The 26,029-nt window shown below is 46.5% G+C and overlaps 1 protein-coding gene across 2 annotated transcripts in view; it reads right to left on the minus strand.

The window, feature by feature from the left end:
- The window catches only part of C1_1H5orf34 (chromosome 1_1 C5orf34 homolog), a 236,186-nt gene that overhangs the window by 168,860 nt on the left and 41,297 nt on the right, over window positions 1-26,029 (minus strand). For both annotated transcript variants that reach the window (XM_069221520.1, XM_069221526.1), the window contains exon 3: window positions 25,000-25,089. In XM_069221520.1, coding sequence (XP_069077621.1) covers window positions 25,000-25,089 — 90 coding nt within the window. The remainder of the gene's footprint in view (window positions 1-24,999; window positions 25,090-26,029) is intronic.

The following is a 26,029-nucleotide window of genomic DNA, read 5'->3' on the forward strand; positions in this document are numbered from 1 at the left end:
CCGGCTGAGTTTCTGGGATAGGAGTTAATCAAAATTAATAGAATACCTTTCCGTTCCATTCACCAGAATCTATATCTAAAACAGACGGGTTTTGAAATGTAAAAGTCATATCTTTTTTCCACACTGTTATGTATTTAGTTTTAATCCAACCAACCAGACAATGGTAATATGAGGATAAAACAATGCAAGTCGGAGAAGAAGTGGAAAGAAGAGAGAGAAATGGAGGGGGATGCTTTACCAAGTAGGTATGAAAATATAATTACATCCTATCGTTCAATTATACAATTCTTCCAATCTGTCATTTCAAAAAACGTTATTTCGGTTGCAAAGGCAACCATAAAAATACGTCACAAGACTTCAAAGCCAAGAAAAGTAATCTCAGATCAATCCATTAGGCAAAATACATCATACAATTATATTTGAAAACAGCTAAAATAACATGGTTTTCCTTTTAGCAATAGCACATTTAAAAAAAGAGCAAAGATTTACACATACGAAAGGAAAATGTAGCTGTTGCACCATGGTGACACCAAATCTTCTAATACCACTCTCCCTTAAAAATGATATTAAAAACCGTTTAGCAGAATAAAACTAGGAAAAAAGCAAAACGAAGCAGGCTCTGGTGAGCTGATTCACTGCATGGACATTTTAAAACTTTGAATGAATCAAATTGGGAAATAGGGAAAAAACAGAGGTGCATTCTCACAAAGTAGAGCGTAAATCTTGTTAAAGGCAATCTGTCCCATGTGCTATCCATTCACTCAAGATACAGCTCCAGGGCTGGAGTGGTTTGCACCTTCGCATACCAAGCGACTGTAATTTTTAACAATTCAGATTCCCCTCTTTGGCAATACCTCAACGCTTTGAATCTTTTCTTAACCCAGGCCACATCAGACCTGGTCATCCATACAGGACTAAGAAAAGGGACTTTCTTACTAGTGTTGTTAGTTCAGACTTAATATATTTTAGCCAGGGGATTTTCATTCCACTGTCGGATAAAAGGCAATCAGAGATGACTTGCCTGTTTAATGAGGCATTCAGGTTTGTCCAGACTGCGCACCACAGGACAAGGGGAGCCAATATAATAATGTTCACCCTTGATGAGCAATATAAGTTGCATAAGCAGGAGGAGAGTCCAAAAGGCGCCTAAGCACCCTATTTTGCTAGCCTTGAAGGGAGTTAATATTGGAGCATCCCCGTATGCCTGCCCCATAGGTAAGAACAGCAAGGCATTTACTCCTACATATACCTCCAGTAAGAGGGCCACTGGTCGAATGCGGGAAGCAACATTTTAAATATACCCAACAACATCCATAAATCTATGGTGCACCCTAGTGGTGCATGGTCCCCAATTCACCCTCGCGTTGAAGATAACACCCACATGTGAGAAATCCTGCACAGAAATTAGAGGGTGACCATGAAGATAAATAGTGCACATCTTGCGGTCTCTGAGTCCACAGGCCATAGTGAACGTCTTAGTACGATTAGTAGCAAGGTCAAGTGAGCCCATAAAGGTGACAAACTCCTGAAACAGCATATTAAGACCATTAAACGTTTTCACAATTAGTACAGCATAATCGGCATACAACAACACAGGGACCTTTTTCTTGCTGATGATAAGGACAGCCAAAGTTTTATTTAAAATGACTGTGCCTACACCATTGATATACAGAAGAAATAAGAATGGGGCAAGACACAGCCCTGGAGCAACCGCTTGCCTAGCTTAAAACTATCAGTGCGCTGGACCAAACCTTACTGAGGCTGAAAGATGATAATGTAGGGTTTACAAAAATTTCCACTACGCCACTGTGCCCCCCAGATTAATTAATATCACCCAGAGTTTAGATCTTACCACACTATCAAACGAGCCCTGCTTAGCAATGGTATATTTACTAACAGTAAATGCAGGCTTAAACATTGTTCCACCCTGATAAGTCCCTCATGGAATCCATACTGGACCTCCAACAGTGTGCCTGACTCCCTCACCCATGTTAAAAGACGCTCAAGGACAATTCTCCCTGCAATCTTCAGTTGCGTCCAGCAATGCTGTCAGGCAGTAACAACCAAGTGATTGGGACTGACCTTTTTAAAAATAGGGACTATAGTAGCCGTATGCCAAGACTCTGGAAAGCCTGTTTCAGCAAAAGCATTGAAGCAGTTGCACAGCAAGTGGACAGATTTCCGAGAAGGATTTATACAAGTCCAAAGGTATCCTGTATGGCCCCGGAGCCTTGCTAGATGAAGACTTAATGTTGGCCTCCCAGACCTCTTAACACCGAATTCCAAGGTTAGGGGGGAAAGACACCTGGTCCTGGCTCAAAGAACAGGGGCACAGGTGCCATAGAGTGCTTTAAAGTGGTTAACCCAGTCCTCGGTGCAAACAGGGGTAACGACAGAATTGCTTTTGGCTTCCTTGGATTTAATATTGTTCACCACCGTCCAAAAGGCCCTGGTGTCTTTCAGTCTACATGCCATCACCAGCTTCCCCCCAGGATTCATGCTAAAGCTCCTTACACTTATGTCGCCCGGTGGCCTTATACACAGCTCTAAATTTTTTTATTTTACGCTGCCCCAGGGCTTTTCCCTCAGTGTCTTATGTAGATATGCTGAGATTTGCTGAGACCTTCCTGCAGTGTTGGTCAAACCATTTGGTCTCTTGATTCCACGATCAAATGGGCTTCATGTGCGAGTTGCTTACTCTCTGCCCCAGCTAGACAAATTGACTGGCCAAACCTAAATAGTCATCAGACGGCATAAGACAGTTAAAACCGTGTTAAGATGGTTAACACACAAATAAGACATGAGGGCATTTAGGTCAACATTTCTCCACCCATAGACCTTGCGACTTGACAACTAGGAAGGACGAGGCCACACCCTTCACACCACTACTCCTCTTGTGAACTCATAAACTGACACTCAAGGGGTTGTGATTGCTATAGATACTTTCAACAATTCCACCCCTCGATGACCAGCCTATGAAATCTCTGGATACAAAAATATAACCAATAACGGAGCCATACTCGCCCCTCACAAAAATCGCTTTGGAGTGGTAAAGGGTCCAGCAATTCACAGGCATTAATGAGGTCGTATGAATTAATAAAGTGGGTGAGTGCTTGGGCCCTTTGGTCCTTACACAATTCAGTACACCCTGAACTGATAGTGTTAAACAGAAAACGGATGTTATTCTCCTAGATAAACACCAGTTTTATATTCACCCACAAAAATGATCTGGTACCCTTTGTGCAAAGAGGGGAGTTTACTGTCTAGACCTAAAATGAAGCCAGAGAGAAATTTAATGTTAACACTAAAATCAGAACCGTATTTTCCATTATAAACATTAATGAAAACAATAATAGAACCACTGGGCTAAGTAGATAAAAATGCTTGAACTAAGGAGCTGTCTGAGTAGATCGGGATGATTTTGCACCCTATGGTCACTCAAAACAATGCTGTTAACCCCATGCTAGCCCTACCAAAGGGTGATAGGATCCCTGGGACCAAGTAGGAGACATAACCATTCAGGCTAAAATCGCCATTTGCCCAGGTCTCGTGGAAGAAAATAATGTCATAATTATTTATGAGGGAGACCCAATTCTCAAACCCATTTTACCAGCAATGCCATCAATATTCCAGGAAAGTATTTTAACCTCCTGCGTGTCTTCAGCTGTGTTGGTTAGAATCCCCATTCCCATATCCGGGGTGATAGCTTTGGAACTGGCCATTATAGGGCAGTCTCCTGTAACCGACTCCGTTATTGGGCCCACATCACAACCCAAACGGACTGTTCTGCGGCTCACTTCATGCCTGGGGACTGCTCAGGCTCCTGACGGGCACTGAGTCAATCGTTATCAGCCATGTCTCCTAGGGCCACAAAGCAGTTCTGGACAGGGATACTTTAGGGGAATGGCTGAGGTAGCGTGAGACCATAAAGGGCTTCCCAAGTTTGGGGGTGTCTAGCCACACCTCTATAAAAATAACAAAGGGGCAATATCTTAATTTTGCCTGACATGCATTGGACTTGTAGGAAAGCCCTAATCAGATCACCTGCAATTCTCAGGTTTCTGAAGGTTAGAATAACACAGTCGCCTACAAATTCTTTATGCATGCTCCCCACATATCTCACCCTCTTTGCCATAAGGACGTCATTGAGGATTTTACAGTGACACCTCAAATTCCTGTCGATCCAGTGTAAAGACTTGTGGATTAGGTCCACAGTAGAACCAATTGCCTCCAGGGCTGTCTGCGGGCGAAAGATCACATCAAGTGATAGAAAGTGGGGCCGGACCCAACTCTCTTGGGGGTGTTTGAGAAGTATCATATGCCCTCTGAGCCCTAGGGTGTGGCCCAGGTGCCTCGAGTGCCCACCAGATAGGGGAGGCAGAGGAGGCAGCCAGACCGCTCCTGCAAGCTCCTTCAGTTGAACCCAAGTTTAGCCGCCTCAAACCCCCATCAGGTGGACAAAGCTCTTGCACATGGATGGAAGAGATATTTCCAGCTGTCAGCGCACCATGTCTTGCAAGATCATGAGTCAATCTGGTGTCCAGATCACACAGTTTCTTCTCTATGCACCCCAAATAGTCATACATATCCTGCAGATTGGAGACCAGGAGTGCCTCAACGTCCGACCTAAACTGGGCACACAGATCGCCAATGGCCTCTTTAATTGGGTAACGGCAAGCGGCGATGATCCAGAAGAATTGGATTGACTTCAAGTAACGGGGCATTTGAGTTTGGGCCCTCTCTTCTGCTTGGCATTCGGCAGCTTGATAGTTTTAACCACCTGCTCATTTGAGGCACCTTCCACAATGAAGCCTCCTTCCCCGCTAGATGGGGTTGGCATTAGGTAGCACTGGGATTCTTCACCTAGGACCGAGCGATCGGCCGCGTGGTTGGTGGAGGCAGCTATGCTTTTAGGGTGGGTGGGGAGGGGTTGGGGTAGTAGTGTTTTTAGGGTGGGTGGTGAGTGAGTGGGGGTACTTGTGTTTTTAGGGTAGGTGGGGTAGTTATGTTTTTAGGGTGGAAGGAGGGTCGGGTAGTTATGTTTTTAGGGCGGGTGGGGTAGTTATGTTTTTAGGGCAGATGGGGTAGTAGTGTTTTTAGGGCAAGTGGGGGGGTAGGGGTACTAGTGTTTTTAGGGCGGGTGGGGGGTAGGGGTACTAGTGTTTTTACAGCGGGTGGGGTAGCGGATAGTTATGTTTTTAGGGCGGGTTGCAGGGTCGGGGTAGTTATGTTATTAGGGCAGGTGAGGGGACGGGGTAGATATGTTTTTAAGGCAGGTGGGGGTGTCGAGGTAGTTATGTTTTTAAGGCAGGTGGGGGTGTCGAGGTAGTTATGTTTTTAAGGCTGGTGGAGGTGCCGGGGTAGTTATGTTTTTAGGGGTTGTAGTTATGTTTTTGGGGTGGGTGGGGTAGTTATATTTTTAGGGAGGGTAGGTTGGGTGGGGTAGTTATGTTTTTAGGGTGGGTGGGTGTGTCGGGTAGTTATGTTTTTAGGGCAGATGGGGAGTGGCATGCTAGAACCACGCATGCCGTTCCCACACATGTCTTTACTAGGCATGCTTTAACAATGAAAAATCGTTGCAAAGGCATGCGTGGAAACAAAGCGGTCATTGTTCCGACCGCGTTGTTCTGGCATGCGTGGTTCGCGCATGCGTTGTTCCATCATACAACCTTTTTCTTGCAAAAGTCCCATCCAAATTAAGGTCAAGTTTGCGCTTCACAAGATTAGATATTGTGGTGCTGAAGCGGGACTCGTACCATAGGGAGTTGCCAGTCTGGATACTGGCTCCGGTCAGGCAGTTGGCTGCTCATGTTTCCTTCCAGGCGTGAAGAAACGGAGGCTTCCTAATGCAGGGAGACTTGTACCCTAATGTACACTTTACTACCTTTGAGGATGCTCAGGTGGAATTTTAGTTGGTGCAGGGACAATTCTTACAGCACGCAAGAGTGACTCAGCTGGTCAGGCAGACCTAGCCCACCTTTCCCACTGCGCCTGAGTCGACAGGTGTCCTGGGGGTTTTGTTGGAATGCGGGTCGGGCAGACGTTTAATCTCCTTGCTCTGCAAAGCCATGAGGGAAGATGCGGGCTTGTAGGGCCCTGGGAGTTGGACCTGACGCCACCTCTGGCTGATGGGGACTGGACTCACCCAATCAGTTTTGTGCAAAGCCAGCTTCAAACTATTTCATAATAATTTTGTACATCATACATTCTTGACTACCAGGGCCCTTTGTCGCATTTCCCAAGCCCGCACTAACACTAACACTTGCTCACGGTGTGGAGCCCAGGGAGCGGGTTTCCTCCACTTGGCCTGGAACTGTGGTGCAGGGTGGTGGAGGAATTAACGGATGTCTGGCTGGAGGGGACACTGCAGTTCTGCCTACTAGGAAATATCAAACGGCCCAAGGGTCATAAACTGGCATTTAAATTCTTACAGCTAATACTGGTGCTCGCTAGGTGTAGGGTGGCCATCACGTGGATGGACCAAGGAGCTTCAGACATAGATCACTGGCACAGGGATGTAGCGGAGTGGGTGCTAACTGAGGAATACCATATGAAAAATAGCAGAGAAGATGATAAAATAGACGAGGGCCTCACTGTATAGCCGAGATTGTGTGATAAGATCTGGGGTCAAGTGATGAAAGTGATGTTAGTAATGGTTCTAGGGGACCTGAGTGACTGGCGTGCTTTGCTGCAGTATGGTTTGCTCCACAAGATGCAGAAGGATGTGTGCATTGTGCTCCTAAAAGTTTGGAAACCACTTTTGGATACTGGTTAAATGTACTCTGCTCCTATTGGCCCTGATGCTGCTGCTGCTTCCAATGAACCCCTCAGTCATATCGCATGGGGTGTTCCCGCACTCCACCCGCTGTGTTATGTACCGGTCTCTTTAATAACTGCAATGCTATTTTCTATGAAATTGATAAATATTTTATTTTTTTTTAAATGTTTAAAGGTTTGCACTTGACAAGTGGGTAGGCTCGTATTTACAGGAAAGATAGTTAATTAGCTGCAGGGACAGGGCGCTCAAGAAATAAACAGTATGAGGTCTAAATAAAAGGAATTATCAGTACCTTTTCCAGCAAAAAAAAAAAAGAGGATGGCCCAGCCTCTTCCAGGCTCTGATGGGTGCAGACGGCCCGCTATTGGCCCGGTCTTCGCCAAGGCACGCACGCACCTGTGCGTTGTGCTGCAGGCTTTCCAAGTGCAGTTTTGGGCCCCTCGTCCAGAGATGGTAGCTGGGGGGCGCAGTCCCACCCCATCAAGGCAGGAAAGGCAGGGCAATTGCAGCCAAAACAAGTATCCCGTGCTGAGGAGTGTCCAAGCCCCCTTTTAGCATGGTTTTGGGCCCCTTCTCCAGAGATAGTAGCTGGGCAGGAAAAGAATGGCAAGGCAAGTGGGGCCAAAACGAGCATCTCCAGTCTATCAATGCCTGGGATAGGACTATAGCTCATAACTGTTGGCTGCCACAACAATCTCCCTAGATCTTTTCTGTAGCGTAATTTTTGAGGATCCGGACATTGTGTGGAACTGTCACTTTCTCACCAGGACAGGAACATGCCTTGCCATTCTCTAGCCCCTTATCTGGTTCTTGAGATAAGTCTTAAACGGACTGCAAGCATTTTATCAGTCAGCATGGCTATCAATTATTCGGTGTAATAAATATGGCAAATCTTTGCCCACCATAAACCTGTTGGTGCCGGAGAATTTTATTTCCAGCAGCGGACCACTGTCATTCTACCAGCTACCAGAAAATGTGTTAATAATCTTCCCAGGTATGAATGCATAGGGTATACCCTATAGTCCCCTGGACTGATTTAATTTTACATTTATAAAGCATTTTGTTCCGGTGCTAGAATGATGAAGATACACTGCTCACATAAGGAATAGATATGTTTTTAGTAACTTGTGGAAGTTCGCAAGATTGGTTTCTGCACAAATGACTGACGAAAGGCTGTCCCAAACCTGAGCAGTCATCATAGGAAAAAGGTCGACCACCAGTGAGTGACCTATTAAATTTGGAAATATTCACCAAGTGTAGCATACTAAACCATAAAGGTCATGTGGGAAAGTAAGGGGAGAAGAGATATGTCATATTGTTGCTAGATGTAGGGCTACACATGGCTTTATGACAAAAACATGGGTCCTGATTACGACTTCGGAAGAGGGGATTACTCCGTCCCAAATGTGATGGATATCCCGCCCACCAAATTACAAGGTCCATTATATCCTATGGAACTCGTAATACGGCGGGTGGGATATCCGTCACATTTGGGACAGAGTAATCCCCTCCGCCAAAGTCTTAATCAGGCCCATAGTCTTGAAAATGCAGCATTTCCATACAGGGAACAAGTGAAGCATGAAAAGGTGAGAAGAGATGCTGGTGTTCCTGCTGAGAACTAAAATAAGTCTGGCAGCCACATTTTGCATCAACTTCAGCTATGCAAGCAAAGAGCCGAAAGTCCAGCAAAGAGGGAGTTGCAGTAATCCAATCTACTAGTAATAGGAGACTGGACTAGCATTTTCTTAGATGAACTATGCAGTAGAGGGATTCTTTTTTTATAAAAACCTTCATCATAAAGAAGCAGGTGGCATGTGTGTAGTTTGTGGGTGTAAAATGATTTATCAGCAGAGTTATAAGTTCGACTCCAGAGTCTTCAAACGTTTTGCATTCACAATAGGGAGAGTTCTTCAGTATACCCGGGAGCTGACGGAGGCATTCTGTAGGACATCTGAACTTTCAGTGGAAGGGCAGTATCTATGGCTGAACTAACCTAGTTATTATTGAATACAATGGAAATATTTATGTACTTATGTAGAGTAGGGAGAGTACTGTCTAAGATAGAGGCTATTCACAACATCAGGAGGAAGAGCCAGCCAAAATTTAGACAGGAAGGTCCAATGTCAAAACTGCCGCCACGCAATTTCAACACATGGAGGTGAAGATTGTGCAGGTCTGAGCGCAGGACCAGACCCTCCTATTACAACACGAGGTCCTCCCAAAGCAATAGTCTCATTGGAGGACAGATGCTCAGGCCTGGAATTCTGGGTATTATGCTACTCCTGCCCAATCCGGAGCCACTAAGATCACTTGGGCCTGGTTGTGCCTGATCTTCTTCAGTACTTAGTGCAGGAGAGGTAGCGGTGGAAAGGCCTATAGGAGTCCAGTGCTCCAATCTATCTGGAATGAGCCTCCGAGAGACAGCCTTTGTCGGAACTGCTGTGCATAAATATTTTAACAATGAGGGTCTAGGCAGTGGCAAAAAGATGTAGCCAGATTTCTCCCCATTGCTGGAAGATGCCCTGTGTCGTCTCATGGTGTAACCGCCATTCGTAATCTGCCACACACCGCCGACTGAGTTTGTCTGCCCTGACATTCCAAGATGCTGCAATGTGATTCACAACCAGGGAAATGCCTTGGCGCTCCAGCCGTCAAAGTACCTTCTGGCTCAGGACCCAAGATCCCATCCAATCCTGCTTGTTGCACTACCACATAGCAGTGGTGTTATCCCTGAGCACCTGACACAGTCTCCTTTTTACGGATGATAGGAAGACTTTCAGCACCAAGTGAATGGCCTTCAACTTCAACAGAGTGATGTGGTGATGGGTCTTTATCCCTCCCAGATGACCTACCCACCCAAGCAGTGTCACATGTCATCACTATCCGTTCTGGAAGGGGCAGGGAGAGGGTTCTGCTGCCTGCCCAATCATGGCTGAGCTGCAGATCTTTTGAAGTCTTCTCCAAAACCTGGATTGAATCCAACAGGTTCCTTTGGTGCTAGGCCCATACAAGACTTCAGTTTCCACTGCAGAGCCCATATCGGACACCTGCAAATTTCAACAAAAAGAAGGATTCAGGAAGCCAATAGGCCCAGGAGTCTCAGCGATACTCTCTAAGGACCGAGGCTGAAACATCAAGATCACAGCCTGAATATCCTGCATTTGTGGTGTAAGAGAAGCACCAAACTGCACCAAATCCAGGACGGCTCCAAACAATAGGAGACTTTGTGAAGGAGTCAGGTGTTACTTTTGTACGTTGATGGTGAACCCCTACCAATGTTATGAGATATGCTGTCATCTGACAGTTGTCTACGACTTCCCCTGACAAGTCTGCCTTCAACAGCCATTCATCGAAGTATGGGAAAGCTGGAATTTCCAACCTCCGAAGGTGTGCTCATCGCCATCACTTCAGTGAACACCCGAGTGGCACTAGTGAGACCGAAAAGGAGCAGGGCAATTTGAAAATGTTCATATCCCAACTTGAACTGCAATATGTGGGACAGCAGAAAAGGTTCATGAACATAGACTTCCTGCAAGTCCAAAGCCACCATCCAGTAGCCTGGAGCCATGGCAGACAGAAGTGGGGCCATTGTGAGCAATTCCACAAGAAGGCATTTAGAGGACTGAGATCTAAAATGGCACTAAAGCCTCCGTCCTTCTTTGGAACGAGGAAACAAGTGGAGTAATATCCAGTCCTGATTTAGTGGGCTAAGACCATCTCTATAAATCCTTTAGCCAAAGAGCCTGCACTTCCTAGAGCAAGGTTAACATGTGCTCCTCTGAAAGGTGTTCTAATGTGGATGGCAGCTGTGGTGGGTCTAAAAAGAAACACAGGGCATGGCCACACTGGACAATGTGGAGAACTCACCTCTCATACTTTATAGTTTGCCACACGCCTGAATAAAACATCTAATCCTGCCTCCCATAGGGTGGTCAAACTAAAGCAACTTTGAGGCGTATGCTTGAGGGGTGGGGGACTAGGAAGTTTGCTGCCCCTGGTGGCCTGGGCGTATTCTGCCTGGTCCCTGACTCTAAAAGTATGAGGTGCCTGTTGTGAGGTGGTATACAACTCTCTGGAGTAGACTGAAAGGAGTGAAACTGTTGAGGATATTGTCTTGCAGGGATAGAAAGGCCTAAGTAATGTGCTGTGGCTCACCTTTGTTTAAAACATTCCAAACCCAAGTTGGCTTTCTCGTCCAACAGACAAGACCAGTCGAATGGTATATCCATTAGAGGCTTGCACATCTCCAGATAAGCATGTGGATTTCATCCAAGTATGAAGGTGAAGATTGAAGCTGGTGCCCACTGCTCTGTCCAAGCAGTCAGTAGTGTTTAGTCCACAGTGAATGATGGACTTTGCGGCATCCTGACGATCATGGATTTGAGCCAAATCAGCCTGAAATTCCTCTGGAACTGCCAACAAGACCTTGCCTACTATGACCCATAATGCTTGGGCATATCTCCCCTGCAAGCAGTTTCATGGACTGAACAGAGGGCTGGGCTGTCTGAGGAAAACATTTGCTTCCTGAATGTCTCTAAACATTTCTAATCTTAGGAGGAGTCCTGGGGAAAGATTTAAGGTTCACCCAACTGTTGGAAGTTTGGTTCTACGTCAAGAAATCAGGGTCTCCTGGTGCTGGTCTGTCATATCTGCCAACCTGCCTGTTCACTGATGGACAGGATCAGGTCTTTGACCTGGTTTCCTTAAGGGTGTTAGTCAGTCAGAGCTTCATTAGATGGAGATGATTCTGACAAGGTTTTTCCTGGTTGTAAAACTTGTGAGTAAAATGCTTTTTACTTCCATAATTAGCGATTGTAAGTCCAAGACCTCCGCTGCACGTCTCATTATCACTGCCAAGGAAGCACTCTTTTGTTGGTGGCCCAGAGGGACAACACAACACAGTGACAAGTGAAGGCTCCAACCCCCTGGTCTCCTGCAAATCCAGATATAAATTGTAATCAACATAATGTTGATTAAAATAATCCCTTTCATCCTCATTGATGGCTCAGAATCTGATCTGAAAAGCTAGTGGAATGCCAGAGTGCAGCTGTGAGGCAAAGGTGTGGTTTTAACTGATTCAGATTTGACTGGAGCTAGGTGTATCTGTATGGTGGTGAGATGCAACCTAGGCCGGGGGGTCAAGATGCAGTCAAAGAGGACTAAACAGACAGAGTCATCTCCCGGTGCCGGCACTAATGCCTCGGGAAAGGGTGTGGATTGTAGTGCCAGAATGGACGCTGGCTCCAGTGTTAAAGTGGTATTTGAGGTGAGTTCTGGAGGCACAGACAGAGCTGAGGGCGGCCCCACTGGCATTATTCCAACTGTGGGCCTCTGTGGATCCCTCAGGCCCAAAGGTGCACCAGAGGGAGAGCGAAGGGTGCAGTCAATTTTCACAAAGACAACCCTAAAGGCTCAATCTGGTGCAACATCAATGGAACCAGAAACTAGGTGTGCATCGGAATCAGTTGCCGCATTGCCTCTTCAGTTCAAGACCAAGAGAAAGATTGTAAGGCACCAGGCCATTCTTGCGACTTATTGCAAATTATTTTTGGTCTTCTGAGACTTCTTTCGGCTTCGGCGATGTACAACTTCACTTTGCATTTCCAGATCACCTTCAGTATCATAAAGGTGCACTCCTCGCAGGATTTGGAGTTGTGTACCAAACCCAAACATTAGAGATAGGCCCATGAAGACATATCAGTCATCTGTTTTCAACAGTCTCTGCAAAGGTTAAATCCTTGCACACTCGTTTAAGAAAAGACCTATCAACTGATGTGGAAAATTTGGGAGTGAGCTCCAAATCCACGTACAAAGACATTGAAAGAAAAGAACCGATGTCGACCCACCGGAGTGGCTCTTATGTGTCCCTATGTGACTCAATTGTCACCTCTGGGGTGGAACAAAGTCGACGTGGAGCAGCACCACGCTACCCACTGGAGCACAGGAGCATTAGTGTTCAAATCTCCCAGATCCAGTCTGCCGCATGAGGAAGGTGAGGAATCGGAGGTTCGAAACACTCATCAGTAGCTGAACTTATGTTAAGCAGTTCAGAAGTTGTATTGCCCTCCTAACCATCCACATGCAAATTAAAGTTGCCAGGAACAACTAGATTGTTAGTGTTAAGATAGACAATAGACAGAAAATCCTGTTGGGAGGAGAATAAAATCTTTGACCGGACTAGGAAGACTGTAAATTAATACTACTTTGATAGAACAATTGAAAACCATGAAGATGGTGAGTCTCAAGAATTCAGTGTTGAGAGGCTGATTTGTTGCCCACATAGAGACAGTGGAAGCCACCTGACAGTGAGCGCCATCTTATAAATAACTGCAATGTCCCCCTCTGAACACAAGGGATGACTAACAATGTAATAACCTGGAGAGCCCTTGGCTCAATGTCCAGGGCAGATTTCTCTTTGATTCAGGTCTCAGTAATGTAGGCTATAACGTAATCAAAATCAAACAGGACCTTTCTTCTTTCCAAGCAATGTACATTGAATATACAGTTAGAGACAGTGCCAAACTAGACAATACTAAGTTGGTATGAGAGGAGTTAAGGTGATGCACAGCTGTGCTAGGCACTCTGATTGATCGATTGACAGGCCCAGTTTAATCTTCAATGCTGGAGCTGTTTTGCGAAAAGCCAGGTTTTCAGTCCCTTTCTGAAGTGGGACAGCGAGGGTGCAATGCGGAGGTGGATGGGGAGGGAGTTCAAGGCTTTGGCGGCGAGGTGGGAGAAAGAGCACACTCTGGCACAGCAGCAGCGTATAGGTGGTATCTTCACAAGGGCGATGTGTGCTGAGCAGAGGTTCTTGGTAGGTTGGTGGAAGTGGTGGTTCAGGTAGGTGGGTCCTTTGTTATGGAGGGCTTTGAAGGCATGGGTCAGGAGCTTGAAGTGGGATAATTTCTGGATCGTGAGCCAATGGAGGTCCTTCAGGTGCTGTGTGATATAGGTTCTCTTAGGAAGGTTGAGGATCAGTCTAGCAGCTGCGTTCTGGATCATCTGGAGTCTTTGCATGACTTCAGTGGTGGTGTCTGCATAGTGTGTGTTGCCGCAGCCTAGTCGGCTAGTGATGAGAGCATGCATCAATAACTTCCTCGGGCCGATGGGAAACCACTTAAAGATCTTGTGGAGCATGTGGAAGAAGGCTGAGGAAACAGTGTTAACCGTGCATTCATGGAGAGTTCGCTGTCGAGAATGATGTCGAGGTTGCAGGCTTGATCTTTCGGTGTGAGGGTGGGTCCGAGCTCTCCTGGCCACCAGGAGTCGTTCCAGAGGTTTGAGTGTCTGCTGAAGATCAGACCTCCATTTTGTCCATGTTGAGCTTCAGGCAGTTGTCATTCATCCAGGCGGAAACGTTCTTCATATAGTTGTGGAAGTTGGTCTCTCTCTTGGTGGGGTCTATTGAGAGCGAGAGGACGAGCTGGGTGTCATCAGCGTAGTACATGATGTTGATGTTGTGCAATCTCACAATGTCTTTGAGTGGTGTCAGGTATACGTTGAAGACTGTTGGGCTTACGGAGGAGCCCTGGGGGATGCCGCAAATTGTGTGCTTGACCTGTGAGGTGATGGGGGGAGGAAGACTATCGGTGCGTCCCGGTCCTGTGCGGAAGAATGCCAACCATTTGAGCACATAGTCTGTGAAGGGGGCAGAGAGGTCAAGCAGGATCAGGGCAGCTGCTTCTCCTCTGTCGAGCAGGGCTCGGATGTCATCTGTTGTGGCGACCAGAGATGTGATTTGCTCTGAAGCCCGGTTGGGAGGGGTCTAGCAAGTTGTTTTTCTCCAAGTGTTCTGTGAGTTGGAGGTTGATGACCTTCTCCAGACCTCTGGGGGGGAACAGGAGCAGAGAGATTAGGCAGTAATTCTGGAGCTCGCTGGAGTCTCAGGCGGTTTCTTGAGATGGGGCCTGATCTCTTGAGTAGTTCCAGGCTTCTGAAAAAGTGGCTGTGGTTAACGAGAAGTTGAGGATGGTGGTGAGCTGGTGGCTGATCTTGTTTCTTCCGAGGTTCAAGATCCTCTGAGGGTGGGGATCAGTGGGTGCTCCCAAGTGGATGGAGCTCACGACTGATCATGTTCGGTGTGCTAAGTTGGATGCTAGGGAGGTCGGAGGGTTGGCAATCAAAGTTACTGTCGATGGTTTCTATCTTGTTGTGGAAGGGGTCGGCAAGGGCATCGCAGAGTTCTTGTGGGGAAGGGGAGGATGGAATTTTCTATGGCTGATGGGCAGGCAAACTGTCTGATGATGGTTAAGAGTTTCTTCTCAATCCGGTGGATCAGGACCTCTTCTTGCAGCTTTGATTTGGCGGTGGTAGTAGTTAAGGGCCATTTTGAAGGTGGCTCGGTCGGCATGGTTCTTGTTGATGCCACATCTTCCCTCCAGTTGTTTGCACCTGTGTTTTGATTTGCTGAATTCCAGGGTGTGCCAGCTGGCTTTTTTTTGTGGTTCTGTGGGTCTTGGCTGTTTTGGTCTGGGCAACCAGGTCGGTGGCGCTGATGATCCAATCGTTAAAGTTCTGTACTGCCTGATCCAAGTTGATGATGATGATGTGCTTGAGGTGCTGAGGGCGTCGGTCCATTGCTACTGAGTGAACTTGGTCCAGCCGCGGGAGCGGCGCTCAATCAATAAATCGGTATTTGTAAAGTGCGGCTACTTACCCGTGAGGGTCTCAAGGCGCTGGGGGAGGGAAGGGGGGGAGAGACCTCATCCGAAGAGCCACGTTTTGAGGTTCTTCCTGAAGATGGTGAGTGAATGGCTGTGTCTGAGGTGCAGGGGGAGGTTGTTCCGGCTCTTTGCTGCAGTGTAGGTGAAAGATCGACCTACCGGCGGTGGTTTTACAGATGCGAGGGATGGTGGCCAGGGCCATCTTGGCAGAGCGGAGGGATCTGGTGGGGGTGTGGAAGGAGACGTGGTGGTTCAGGTAGGCTGGTCATGCGTTGTGTGTGGCCTTGTACATGTGGGTGAGAAGCTTGAAGGTGGTTCGCTTCTCGACCAGTAGCCAGTGGAGGGTCCTCAGGTGTTGAGAGATGTGTTCTCAGGGAAGGAGGTCCAGAATGAGTCTGGCAGCAGCGTCCTGGATTAGTTGAAGTTTTTTTATGTTCCTAGTTGAGGTGCTGGCGTAGAGGGCATTGCCGTGGTCAAGCTTACTCGTGATTAAAGCGTGGGTGACTGTCCTGTGACAGTCTGCAGGGATCCATATGAAGAACTTTCATAGTTTGCGTCGTGTGTGCCAGCAGGAGGAGGCGACAGAGTTCACCTGGCGGGTCATGTATAGGGAGAAGTCGAGGATGATTCCTAAATTGCGGGTGTGCTCGGTCGGTGCAGGGGAGGTGCCGAGGTATGTGGGCCACCAGGAGTCGCCCCAAGCCAAGGTGGTGTTTCCAAAGATGATGAGCTCCGTCTTGTCGGAGTTGGGCTTGAGGCCACTTTCTCACAACCAGGTAGCGACGGCTTCTATTCCTGCGTGAAAGTTCCTTTTGGCCGTGTCGGGTCTTCGGAGAGGGAAATTATGAGTTCTGTGTCATCGGCATATGACACAATGTTCATACCATGGCTTCTGACAATGGCAGCAAGAGGGGCTATGTATATGTTGAACAGTGAGGGACTCAGTGAGGATCCTTGAGGGACCCTGCAGTTGACTCCTGTGGGTCTGGAGGTGTAAGGCGGGAGTCTGACTCTCTGAGTCTTCCCTGAGAGGAAGGAGTGAATCCATTCCACAGCTCTTCTGCGGATTCCTATGTCGTGAAGTCTGGTGCACACAGTGCTGTGGGAGACCGTGTCAAAAGCTGCTGAGAGGTCGAGGAGTGAGTACGAGTGCTGTGGTGTGGCTGCTGTCTAGGAGTAATCGGATATCGTTGGTAGCTGCCAGGAGTGCTGTCTCCGTGCTGTTAATGCTGCGGAAGCTGGACTGGAAGCTGTCCAGAGAGTTGTTGGCCTTGATGAAATTTAAATTGGCGCGGAGGCTGAGGGGGGTGGTGCGGGGGGATCCAGCGAGGATGAAGGGTACGGTGTAGTGGTCCAACCAGGTGAATTCCATGGTGTGGCTGTAGCTGATTCTGTTGCATAAAGTGAAGACTGGGCCCAGCGTGTGTCCTGCTTTGTGCGTGAGACCCGTGACCAGCTGCTTGAGGCCAATGCTGTCAGGTCTTTTTAGTAGGTCGGTGGAGTTGGTATCAGTGGGGTCGTCCAGGTGGCAGGTAAGGTCTCCCAGGAAGATGTATTGTTCTAATTCAATGGCGAGCAGGGTGATTAATTCAGTGATGGCGTCAATGAGGCCAGTTCTTAGTCCTGGTAGTCTGTATGCAAGGGTGCCTTTGATGGTGGTGGTGTCACCGGCGTGAAGTTCATGTGTTCCATGATGGGTGTGGTTTTGTCATTGGTGATGGTGTAGGTGATTGATTTCTTGTGTATGATGGCAATGCCGCCTCAGTGCCTGTTGGTGCGGTCACAGTGCTTTATTTAGTAGCTGGCGGGGTTGTTTTGCTGTGGCGATGTCCGGGCCCGAGACAGGTGGTGAGCCAGGTCTCTGTGATGAAGGCTACATATGGGGCGAGGGAGGAGATGATATCCCAGACTTCGGATGCGTGTTTGCAGAACAATCTGGCGTTGAACAGGATGTACCCGAGTTGCTCTGAGGCCGTCACGGTCGGTGGGGATGGCAAGGCGTTGGTGGCAGTGACGGCAGTCAGTCCTGGGTTGGAGGAATATTGGCAGTGGGTGTGGGCGAATGGTCCCTCTGTGTGGAGGGGTGATTAGAGGCAGCAGTTGTTGTTGTGTCAGTGGTCGAGATCACAGAGATCTGCGAAGGAGTATCTGTGGTGGTGAGTATGGCCTTGAAACATCAAATGTCTCTTTGTTTGAAGCAGCTGTAGCCACATCTTTTGGGGTAAAGTAAAGCACTATAAACCTTTTTGGGTATATATTTGTGCTTCTAAGTATTTAGTGCCTGGGTGTCCAGCAAATGTCCATCTGGACTGGTTCCATAATAGATTTACAAGATAACCATTTACTGTGTAAATGATGCCTATTTATATTTATAGTCATTGTACGTATTTTTTAGATATCTTGACTATCTGCCATGAATCCAAATTGATATACAGGTATTGCATTCTTCTGATATTTTCAGCACACTGCATTTCCTGTATTGTACTTCTGCTAATAATTGATTATTTCTACTGTATATTTACACCAATCCAGTTTATTATCCTGTTTTTGTATTTTAGTATTACAGTCTGATTTAGGGTTTGGTGGAGGGATTACTCCGACACAATGGTGACAGATATTCCGTCTGCCGAAATATAAAACCCATTGGATATAACGGGATTAATATTTCAGTGGCTGGGATGTTTTCAGTTGATCTCACAGCAGCCCAGGAACACCCACCTTGGTGTATGTTATAGTCTTGTAGCTTTTCCAGCCTACCGTCAGTTGAATTCACTTTAGGGTCACTGTGTCCTGAAGCCTGTTACACATCCTCTAGCATGATCATCATTATTGATTTGCGATTCATGAGTTCACCGAAGTAAACTGTATTGCCCTAGATTCACCGTCTTCACTGTTTTTGAGCATTTGGAATTGGATCAAAAAGTTCTTGTTTGCCCTATGCTGCATGCTGTTTCTAAATCCTTTGGTGGCATCTCTGAATTTTATCCACTCTGACACCTGTCAGGGTACAAAGTGAAGGTGGTTGTCTCTTGTTTGTGATTCTTCTCCTAGCAAGTAGGAAACCAGTCTTTCAAAGTGTCAGACCTCAGTGACAGTCATTAACAGGTCTAGCCTAGCCACTGCAGCCCCCACAGAATAGCTCTACAGCTCTTTACAACACCACTGATGTGTGCAGTTCCCCGCATTCTCCCTAAGCCCTGGATAAGGTGGGTGTCCCTACTTGTGCCACTGCCTTTTTCTAAAATCAATGTTTACCTGGAGTAGGCACCGGTCTCCACTTGGTGACAGGACTGCGGCATAGCTTTGTTTAGTTAACTTACTGAATCAGAGGCTTGCCATCAAAAGGGTCTGCAGAGCACCATCTTACGTCTGAGCTTTGCCTCAATTAGTGCTGCATGCGCTAAAGAGGGAGTTACTCTGGCACGGATACAGAAAGTGACCATAGTGGAGCCCAGGAAGCTCCACTTCATCTGCATTTGTATTTCGAATTTATGTTTCTTGTGGATTATTTTCTGTCACTTCTGTCTTTAAAAAAACGAAATTGGTTTTATCAAAGTGTAACGAAAAAGAAATCGTGCAAATAGCATTGCTTGACAATACAGCATGTACCTAGCCTGCTTGTTCGACCATTATACATGCTTAGCAGTGTACAGAAATCAGTTATCAAATAAAAACAATAAACATTTAGTAAACATCACTGAGTCTATTACTTGGAATTACCATAACAGTTGTGCCAGAGATGTCCTGAGCATTTGTGCAGGACAATTGATGCAAGGTTTAGACTGTGTTGGTATTTATGTTCTCATGAGGCAGCCCCCCCTCTTATTGGAAATGTTAATGGTAGCAAATTCAAGTCAAATGTCTAAATCTATTATTCTGAGTGGTGTAGTTCTCCATCAAAGACTATCTGTTCAACTGAGTTTGGGGGTGGACACCCAGTCCCTAACTGATATGCATTGTAATCAGGGCTATGTAAGTGCTCAGGGTGACATCAGCTGATCTAGAAGTCTTTTTCAATGACAAGGGCGTTGGGCATTGCTGTATACTTTAACTGTGTGTTGTGGTGCTTTCTCTTTCCTTTTGTGATAACCACCTCCATACGTCTACCTTCCATTGCAAATTCAGGTGACTGACGTAATTGCCTCATATACCTGCGGGACTGATTTTGTTTTGTGCCACCCAACATTAGCAATGTGTGAACTGCTGTGAGAGTAGATTTTTGTGGAGGTTTCAGACCCCCAAGTTAACTGTATTGCTCTTACAAGTGAGGCATGTGTTATAAACTGGCCTATCAATGCATCTCAATATTTCCTAAGTTTTGTGACATCAAGTAACCTATCATTGGTAAACAAATTTCACACAGATGTTGTACCTGCCATCAGCCAGGCCACTTTGTTGGCTCTCCTACTCAGAACTGCTACAAATTAAAGTAGACACCATAAAGTTATTTCTGGTGTATAAGGGTGAGTCGTGAGTTTTCATTACCTGTTCAGTCACTGTTTTGCCCATATTCAATAATTTGGGGTAATTTCATTTTCAGCCTCTAAATAAAGCCTTGAGGATAGATTCTCAATTGAGAGATAGCCGCACCACATCATACTGGCTTCCTGACATCCTGTTACATCTCACCCAGGTATGGAGGGACGGGCTTCCCAAAAGATCTAGCAGAGGGAGCTCTGCTTGGAGTGTACCAACAGAATCACAAAACCATGGCTGAACTGTCAATCTTTTTCATCATCTTTGTAATGCTGGGGCCCATGCCCTGTCTCATTTGCCTAGTTATCGCAGCTCATGTTTTTATACAAAAATAAGACTATTGCAATAAATGTTCTCACAACATTTTCACATTCTTTCTTGTTTCTTATCTTGAGTACTCTGAGTGACAACGAATAGGTAGATCTGCTGCCACGATTTTCTTGTTCGAGGTTGTGGAAAGCAACCTTTACCCTGGCGTTTAGGGGTTGAAGTGGGGGCATTGTGAGCTAGCTAGGAATCGTGTCAACATGTCAATATTCTATGTTAGTGGCATTGTCGCTATGAGTTATGGTTCAAGAGTGCCTGACATACACACATTTAGAAATACATCCATATGTTTTATTAGTGAATAAACTTTGAAGTCAGAATCAAATAAGCTTCAAGGAACTGAGTTTTTAAAATAGTTTTCAGTATCTCACAGGCTTTGTGTATTTTTAGTAAACCCAGTGCATTTTCTAGGGTTCTACAATTACTATTTGTGTATTCTTGCTCATATTCTGCATCCCTTCCTGCAAAGTGTTTTTGTTTTTTTATAATTGCTCAATTTAACATTTTTAAACAATACTACTATGTAAGAGGCCTGCACTACTGTTTCCTTAACTAGGAAATAATCCAGGTGGCTTTGAGCCCCTGATGAACAGAAGGGAAGATTAAGCAGCCACCTAAACAAACTGCATGGGGCTAGATCCAACCACTTCATTGCATTAGCAGGGAGAACCCTGCACTCATACATTAATGAGGGTAAACGTTTTCGGACTCATAACATCTAAAAGCAGCTTTACAGATCGCTAAGTTAAATTTCCTTCCAAGATGTGTCAGATCAAATATCAAAACGTGTACATTTTCCGAAATAATAAAAATTTATGATCAGGTTTCTCCTGTATCCATGTGTCCAACAACATTTAAATGGCAAAATGAGTGGAGATTGCTGTGGGGGTGGGCCGAGTGAGTACCCTGAGCTGGCGTTTTAGGGATTCCCTGCTCCAGAGTGAGACAACGTGGAGTCACTTTGAAGCGCAATTACGGATTACCTTAGCTTTTATGATGATGGTAGCTCTTCAACTGAGATAGTATGGGAGGCTATGAAGGCTGTGGTGCGGGGAGAGGTGATGGCACTGTCCGCAAACGATAATAAGACAAGGAGGGAGATAAGGGTGGAGCTGGAACAGAGGGTGGCTGCCCTGGAGCGCTCCCACAAGGCTACTGGCGCACCGCGAACCTGGCGGGAACTAGAGAAGGTGAGGCAACAGCTGAAGAGGCTGGACTGGGACAGAGCGGAATATGCGATAACGAGACTTAAACACAAATTCTATGTTGGGAGCAATAGGTGCGGGAAGCTACTGGCACACTGATTGCGAGCACAGCGTGCAGCGTCTACGATAAAACTATAAAACTGATCCATTCCCCTTCTGGTGTGGAGGCGGGTACGAGCGATCAGTTTGCAGAGGCTTTTGCGGAGTTCTACCGGGGCTTATATACGGCTGATGAGGGAGATGCCGCGGCTTTGGATTTATTCCTAGAGGGCATAGCAATTATGCCACTCAGTGAGAAGGAGGCGTCACTGTTAGACCAGCCGATAAGGCTGGAAGAGGTTATATCGGCAATTTCTCGACTAAAAGCAGGGAAGTCCCCTGGCACTGATGGGTTTAGGGCCTTATTCTACAAGACTTTCTGCGTGGAACTCGCTGCACTTTTGGTGCGCCTTTTCAACTCCTTTTGGACGACAGGAGCTCTGACACCGACTATGCTGGACGATACTATTATAGTTATCCATAAACCCGGTAAGGACCCAGAGGAGTGTGCCTCATATAGGCCTATCTCGCTCCTAAATATAGATGCTAAGCTATTCACTGGCATTCTTGCTACCCGTCTTAATTTCTATATGCCGGGCCTTATTGATCCGGACCAATCAGGTTTTATACCAAATCGACAATGCGGGGATAACACGAAGCAGCTCCTGCACATATTGGACAAAACGGATCGCTCCCGCAGAGAGGTGCTTTTTCTCTCTATCGATGCTGAAAAAGCGTTTGATAGGGTCCATTGGCGCTATCTCTTCAAGGTGTTGGAGCGATTTGGTCTGGGGCCCGTTTTCAGGTCCTGGATCAGTTGCGTATATCGGTCTCCCAGAGAGGCGGTTCGAGTTAACGGGGTGCTCTCCCTGCCCTTCGCGGTGGGACGAGGGACCAGACAGGGTTGCCCGCTTTCTCCCCTTCTATTTGCGTTATATATGGAGCCCTTCGTGCAAAGGTTGAGAGACAGCCCCTTGGTCTCTGGTGTGAGGTTCGGTGGAGTCCACCATCTTGCCACCCTCTATGCAGATGATGTGATCCTAACTTTGGCGGAGCCCGCGACCTCTCTGCCAGCGCTTATGGAGATAATAGCCGAGTTCGGCCGGGTCTCGGGATTTCGGGTTAATATGCAGAAGTCGCGGGTCCTCGGTTTGTCGGTCAGACCGGATCATGAGGCAGACCTGAGAGCTAGCTATCCCTTTATCTGGTCGTCCTTGAGCCTCCCCTATTTAGGAGTTGAGCTGGCGACCTCGGCCGCTAAGACAGCGAGCTTAAACTATGCAACACTGATCCGTGAGGTCCAGCGGGACTTGGAATCATGGGGGAGGCATAAACTATCTTGGCCGGGTAGAGTGGCGGTGGTGAAGATGACAATTTTGCCGCGCATCCTTTACGTGTTTCAAGTGCTTCCGTTGAATCCGCCCCCTAGAACGTTGGTCACCCTTCAGGCGGCGATTTTGAAGTTTATATGGGAGGGGCGACCGGCGCGGCTGTCCCGACGGGCTCTGTATCGACCCAAGAGCGGGGGAGGTTTGGCGATCCCTTGTCTTCAATGATATTTTCAGGCGCCCCAACTGCGCTTTCTACTGGAGTGGAATCGCCCGCTCACTAAGAAACACTGGTGCTTTATGGATCAAGCAGTAGCGGGCTCACATATATGGAAGGAGCCTTGGCTCCGACGCCGGCATAGGGCGGCCAGACTCTATTCCTCCCCTGTCACAGGGGTTACAATGCAGACATGGTATGCAGTGGCTGTTAGGACTGGATTGACATCCTTTCCCTCCCCAATGACCCCCATAGGAGCAAACCCTGACTTTGAGCCTGGATTCCGACTGGAGGGTCTGAGACGCTGGTATAAGGGGGGGAGGTCTCTTTGACGAACAGTGGGTCCTGTCCTTTGAACAGATGAGAGAAGCGTACAGCTTAATGGAGGCAGATAGATTGATGTGTTATCAGATTCTGCACATGGCGACGCAGCCGGCGAATAGAGCGTTAATAGATAGGCCTCTCACACCATTCGAGAAATGGCTCCTGTTAAAGAAGGATGATAGAGGAGTCATCTCAGAACTTTATCGACTTTTGCAGGGGGAACAGCGCCCACCAAAGACCAGAGGACAGATGCGTTGGGAGAGGGAGTTGGAGAGAGAGCTATCGGACGAGGAATGGGACAATATCTTCTATAGAATACATCACACAGCCTATAACGTAGCGGGGACGGAAACATCATATAAGGTGACCTCCTATTGGTACTACACTCCGGCGCGTATTCACACATGGGACCCTGGTAAATCTGACTTATGCTGGAGGGGGTGCGGTGGCACGGGTACACTTGTGCACCTGTTGTGGCGCTATCCCAAACTTCATCGCTACTGGGAGGGCATAATAGATGTGATCGACATGGCATTTCACACACAGATCCCCAGACTTCCATCATACATCTAGCTGGGGCTGCCTAATTCGCTTACTTTTCCCTTGAGGTCGTTGAGGGGGAGACAGATGGCCCTGGCACTTAACGCAGCCTTACAGCTGATTCAGACCATGTGGGCTACGATTAGGGTCCCGACACACAATGCGTGGCTCCAGAAGCTTTGGTTTATACTTGCCATGGAGAAACTCACATTGGCTTCGCAGCAGCAGGCGGGTGACCTGAGTGATCTATGGAAGCCATTTCTGCAGATTCTCTCTGCAGAGTTTACGGAGTTGACATGCCCAGCGTACTTGAGAGTCTTGAGGCTGACCTGAACTTTGACTAGCATGTTGACTGAGAGATCCCCATGGGCTGTGATTTGGCGGGAGGAGAGGTGGAGTGGAAGAGAGATGGTGGGTTGACATGATCGCTGGAGGGGAGCATTATTAAAGTGTTTTATTTATTTGTATGTTTGTTTGATTATTATAAACGGGACTCGCAGTTTAAAGGATCTCCTGTTGGGGCTCTGCCTGTTGAGTTATTGTCAACAAGAGACTTGCAGCGAGGCTCCTCGAGCCAGAACTAGAGACTAGTCTGGAAGACTTCTGCTAGTGGATATAGAGCGTTTACAATGGAGATGTACACTATGTATCGAACTGCGATGTACTGTGCTTATAGTATATATTTGTATTTACATGTCTCACTGTTTAAAATAATAATAAACAGATTTGATCCATAAATGGCAAAATGTTAAACCTAGAGCATGCTGAGAAAGAATCAGGCAGCACGAAACAAAAATGTATGAAATCTATCATATAAGCGATGCGTTCCAGCCCAGGATACATAGAGAATCTAAAACCTAGTTAGGTTTTTTTCACCAAACTAAGTTTCACCTGTAGCCTTTCAAATGGCTGTACTGGGTCAATTCCCAGTAATCCAGATGTCTCCAGTCTGTTCCTATGGACTCGATCAAATGGGTTCCACCATAAAAATGAAAAACAGTCATTAACAGCAAGAAAACAACTGAATTGCATAGATGGCTCTATCCCTTCCTAAAATGGTATTTCAAAAAATAAATCACATTCTTGTCTGACTTCTACTTACTGTTATTTTGTCTGGAGGTATGGTACTTAAGGGTAGATATGGATTAAGAGAAAATCGGTTCCGAAATTCTAAAGCTTGAAGAACTTGGTCCTGAAACAATAGGAAATCATTATGACATCACGCAAGACCACATAATAAACATTTTTAAATTGTGGCAATTTTCCCCCATAAACTTTGGCATCATAAAACATTAGAGCAATAAGATAAGTACCCCTCAAGAACGAAAAACACACAATCAATAAAACAAGTAAATTACTTACCATACAAATGTAGTAGAATTAAAAAGTGACAAAACGTTAAAAAATTAAAACTTGCTTTTTGTATAGCACTTCATGCCACTTTTTGCAGTTGTTACGAGCTGCAATACAAGATTTTACTATCGCACCAATCTAAAGGTCCAAGGGTTGTTTTTGTAAAGCATATCCACATTGGTGCACACAATACAGCTATAGGCAGCCATACTCTTTCACCAATTTACACACAAGTAATAGACACCCATGTGCACATGCTGGCTAGATGCACAAAAGTGAAGATGTATTGATCAACAGATGCACGAGTGCTTGTGCATACTTGGAAAAAATAAATATAGAATATAGATAAATGGATGGATAAATGAATGTGTGGATAAATGGGTGAAAGATGGATGTGGGAGGGAGGAATGAAATGAAGTGAGGAGGAACACTCAAAATTATCAGTCCAGAGCACACGTCAGGTATAACACATTTACCATTTCAACACCAAAGGGTAATAAACTTTTTAGATACCTGAACCTAAAGAATACTGCCATACTTAACCCCTTCACTGGTAAGTTTCCTCGCCCCATCCCTGCTGAGCCTTTTTTTCCTATTTGCGATAGTTTGAGGTAACTTTTTGCCCACATTAGCTATCCATGCCAAATTTGCATCCTTTTTACCCTCAACATCCTGGGGATTCTAAAGGTACCCAGGGTTTGTGGATTCCCCTGGAGGGGACAGAGAAATTAGCCAAAATACAGCTAGATTTTTTTTTTGGGGGGGGGGATTGGGAAGAA

This window comes from Pleurodeles waltl, chromosome 1_1 (genome assembly GCF_031143425.1).
Source record: "Pleurodeles waltl isolate 20211129_DDA chromosome 1_1, aPleWal1.hap1.20221129, whole genome shotgun sequence".
In the NCBI taxonomy this organism is placed as follows: Eukaryota; Metazoa; Chordata; class Amphibia; order Caudata; family Salamandridae; genus Pleurodeles; species Pleurodeles waltl.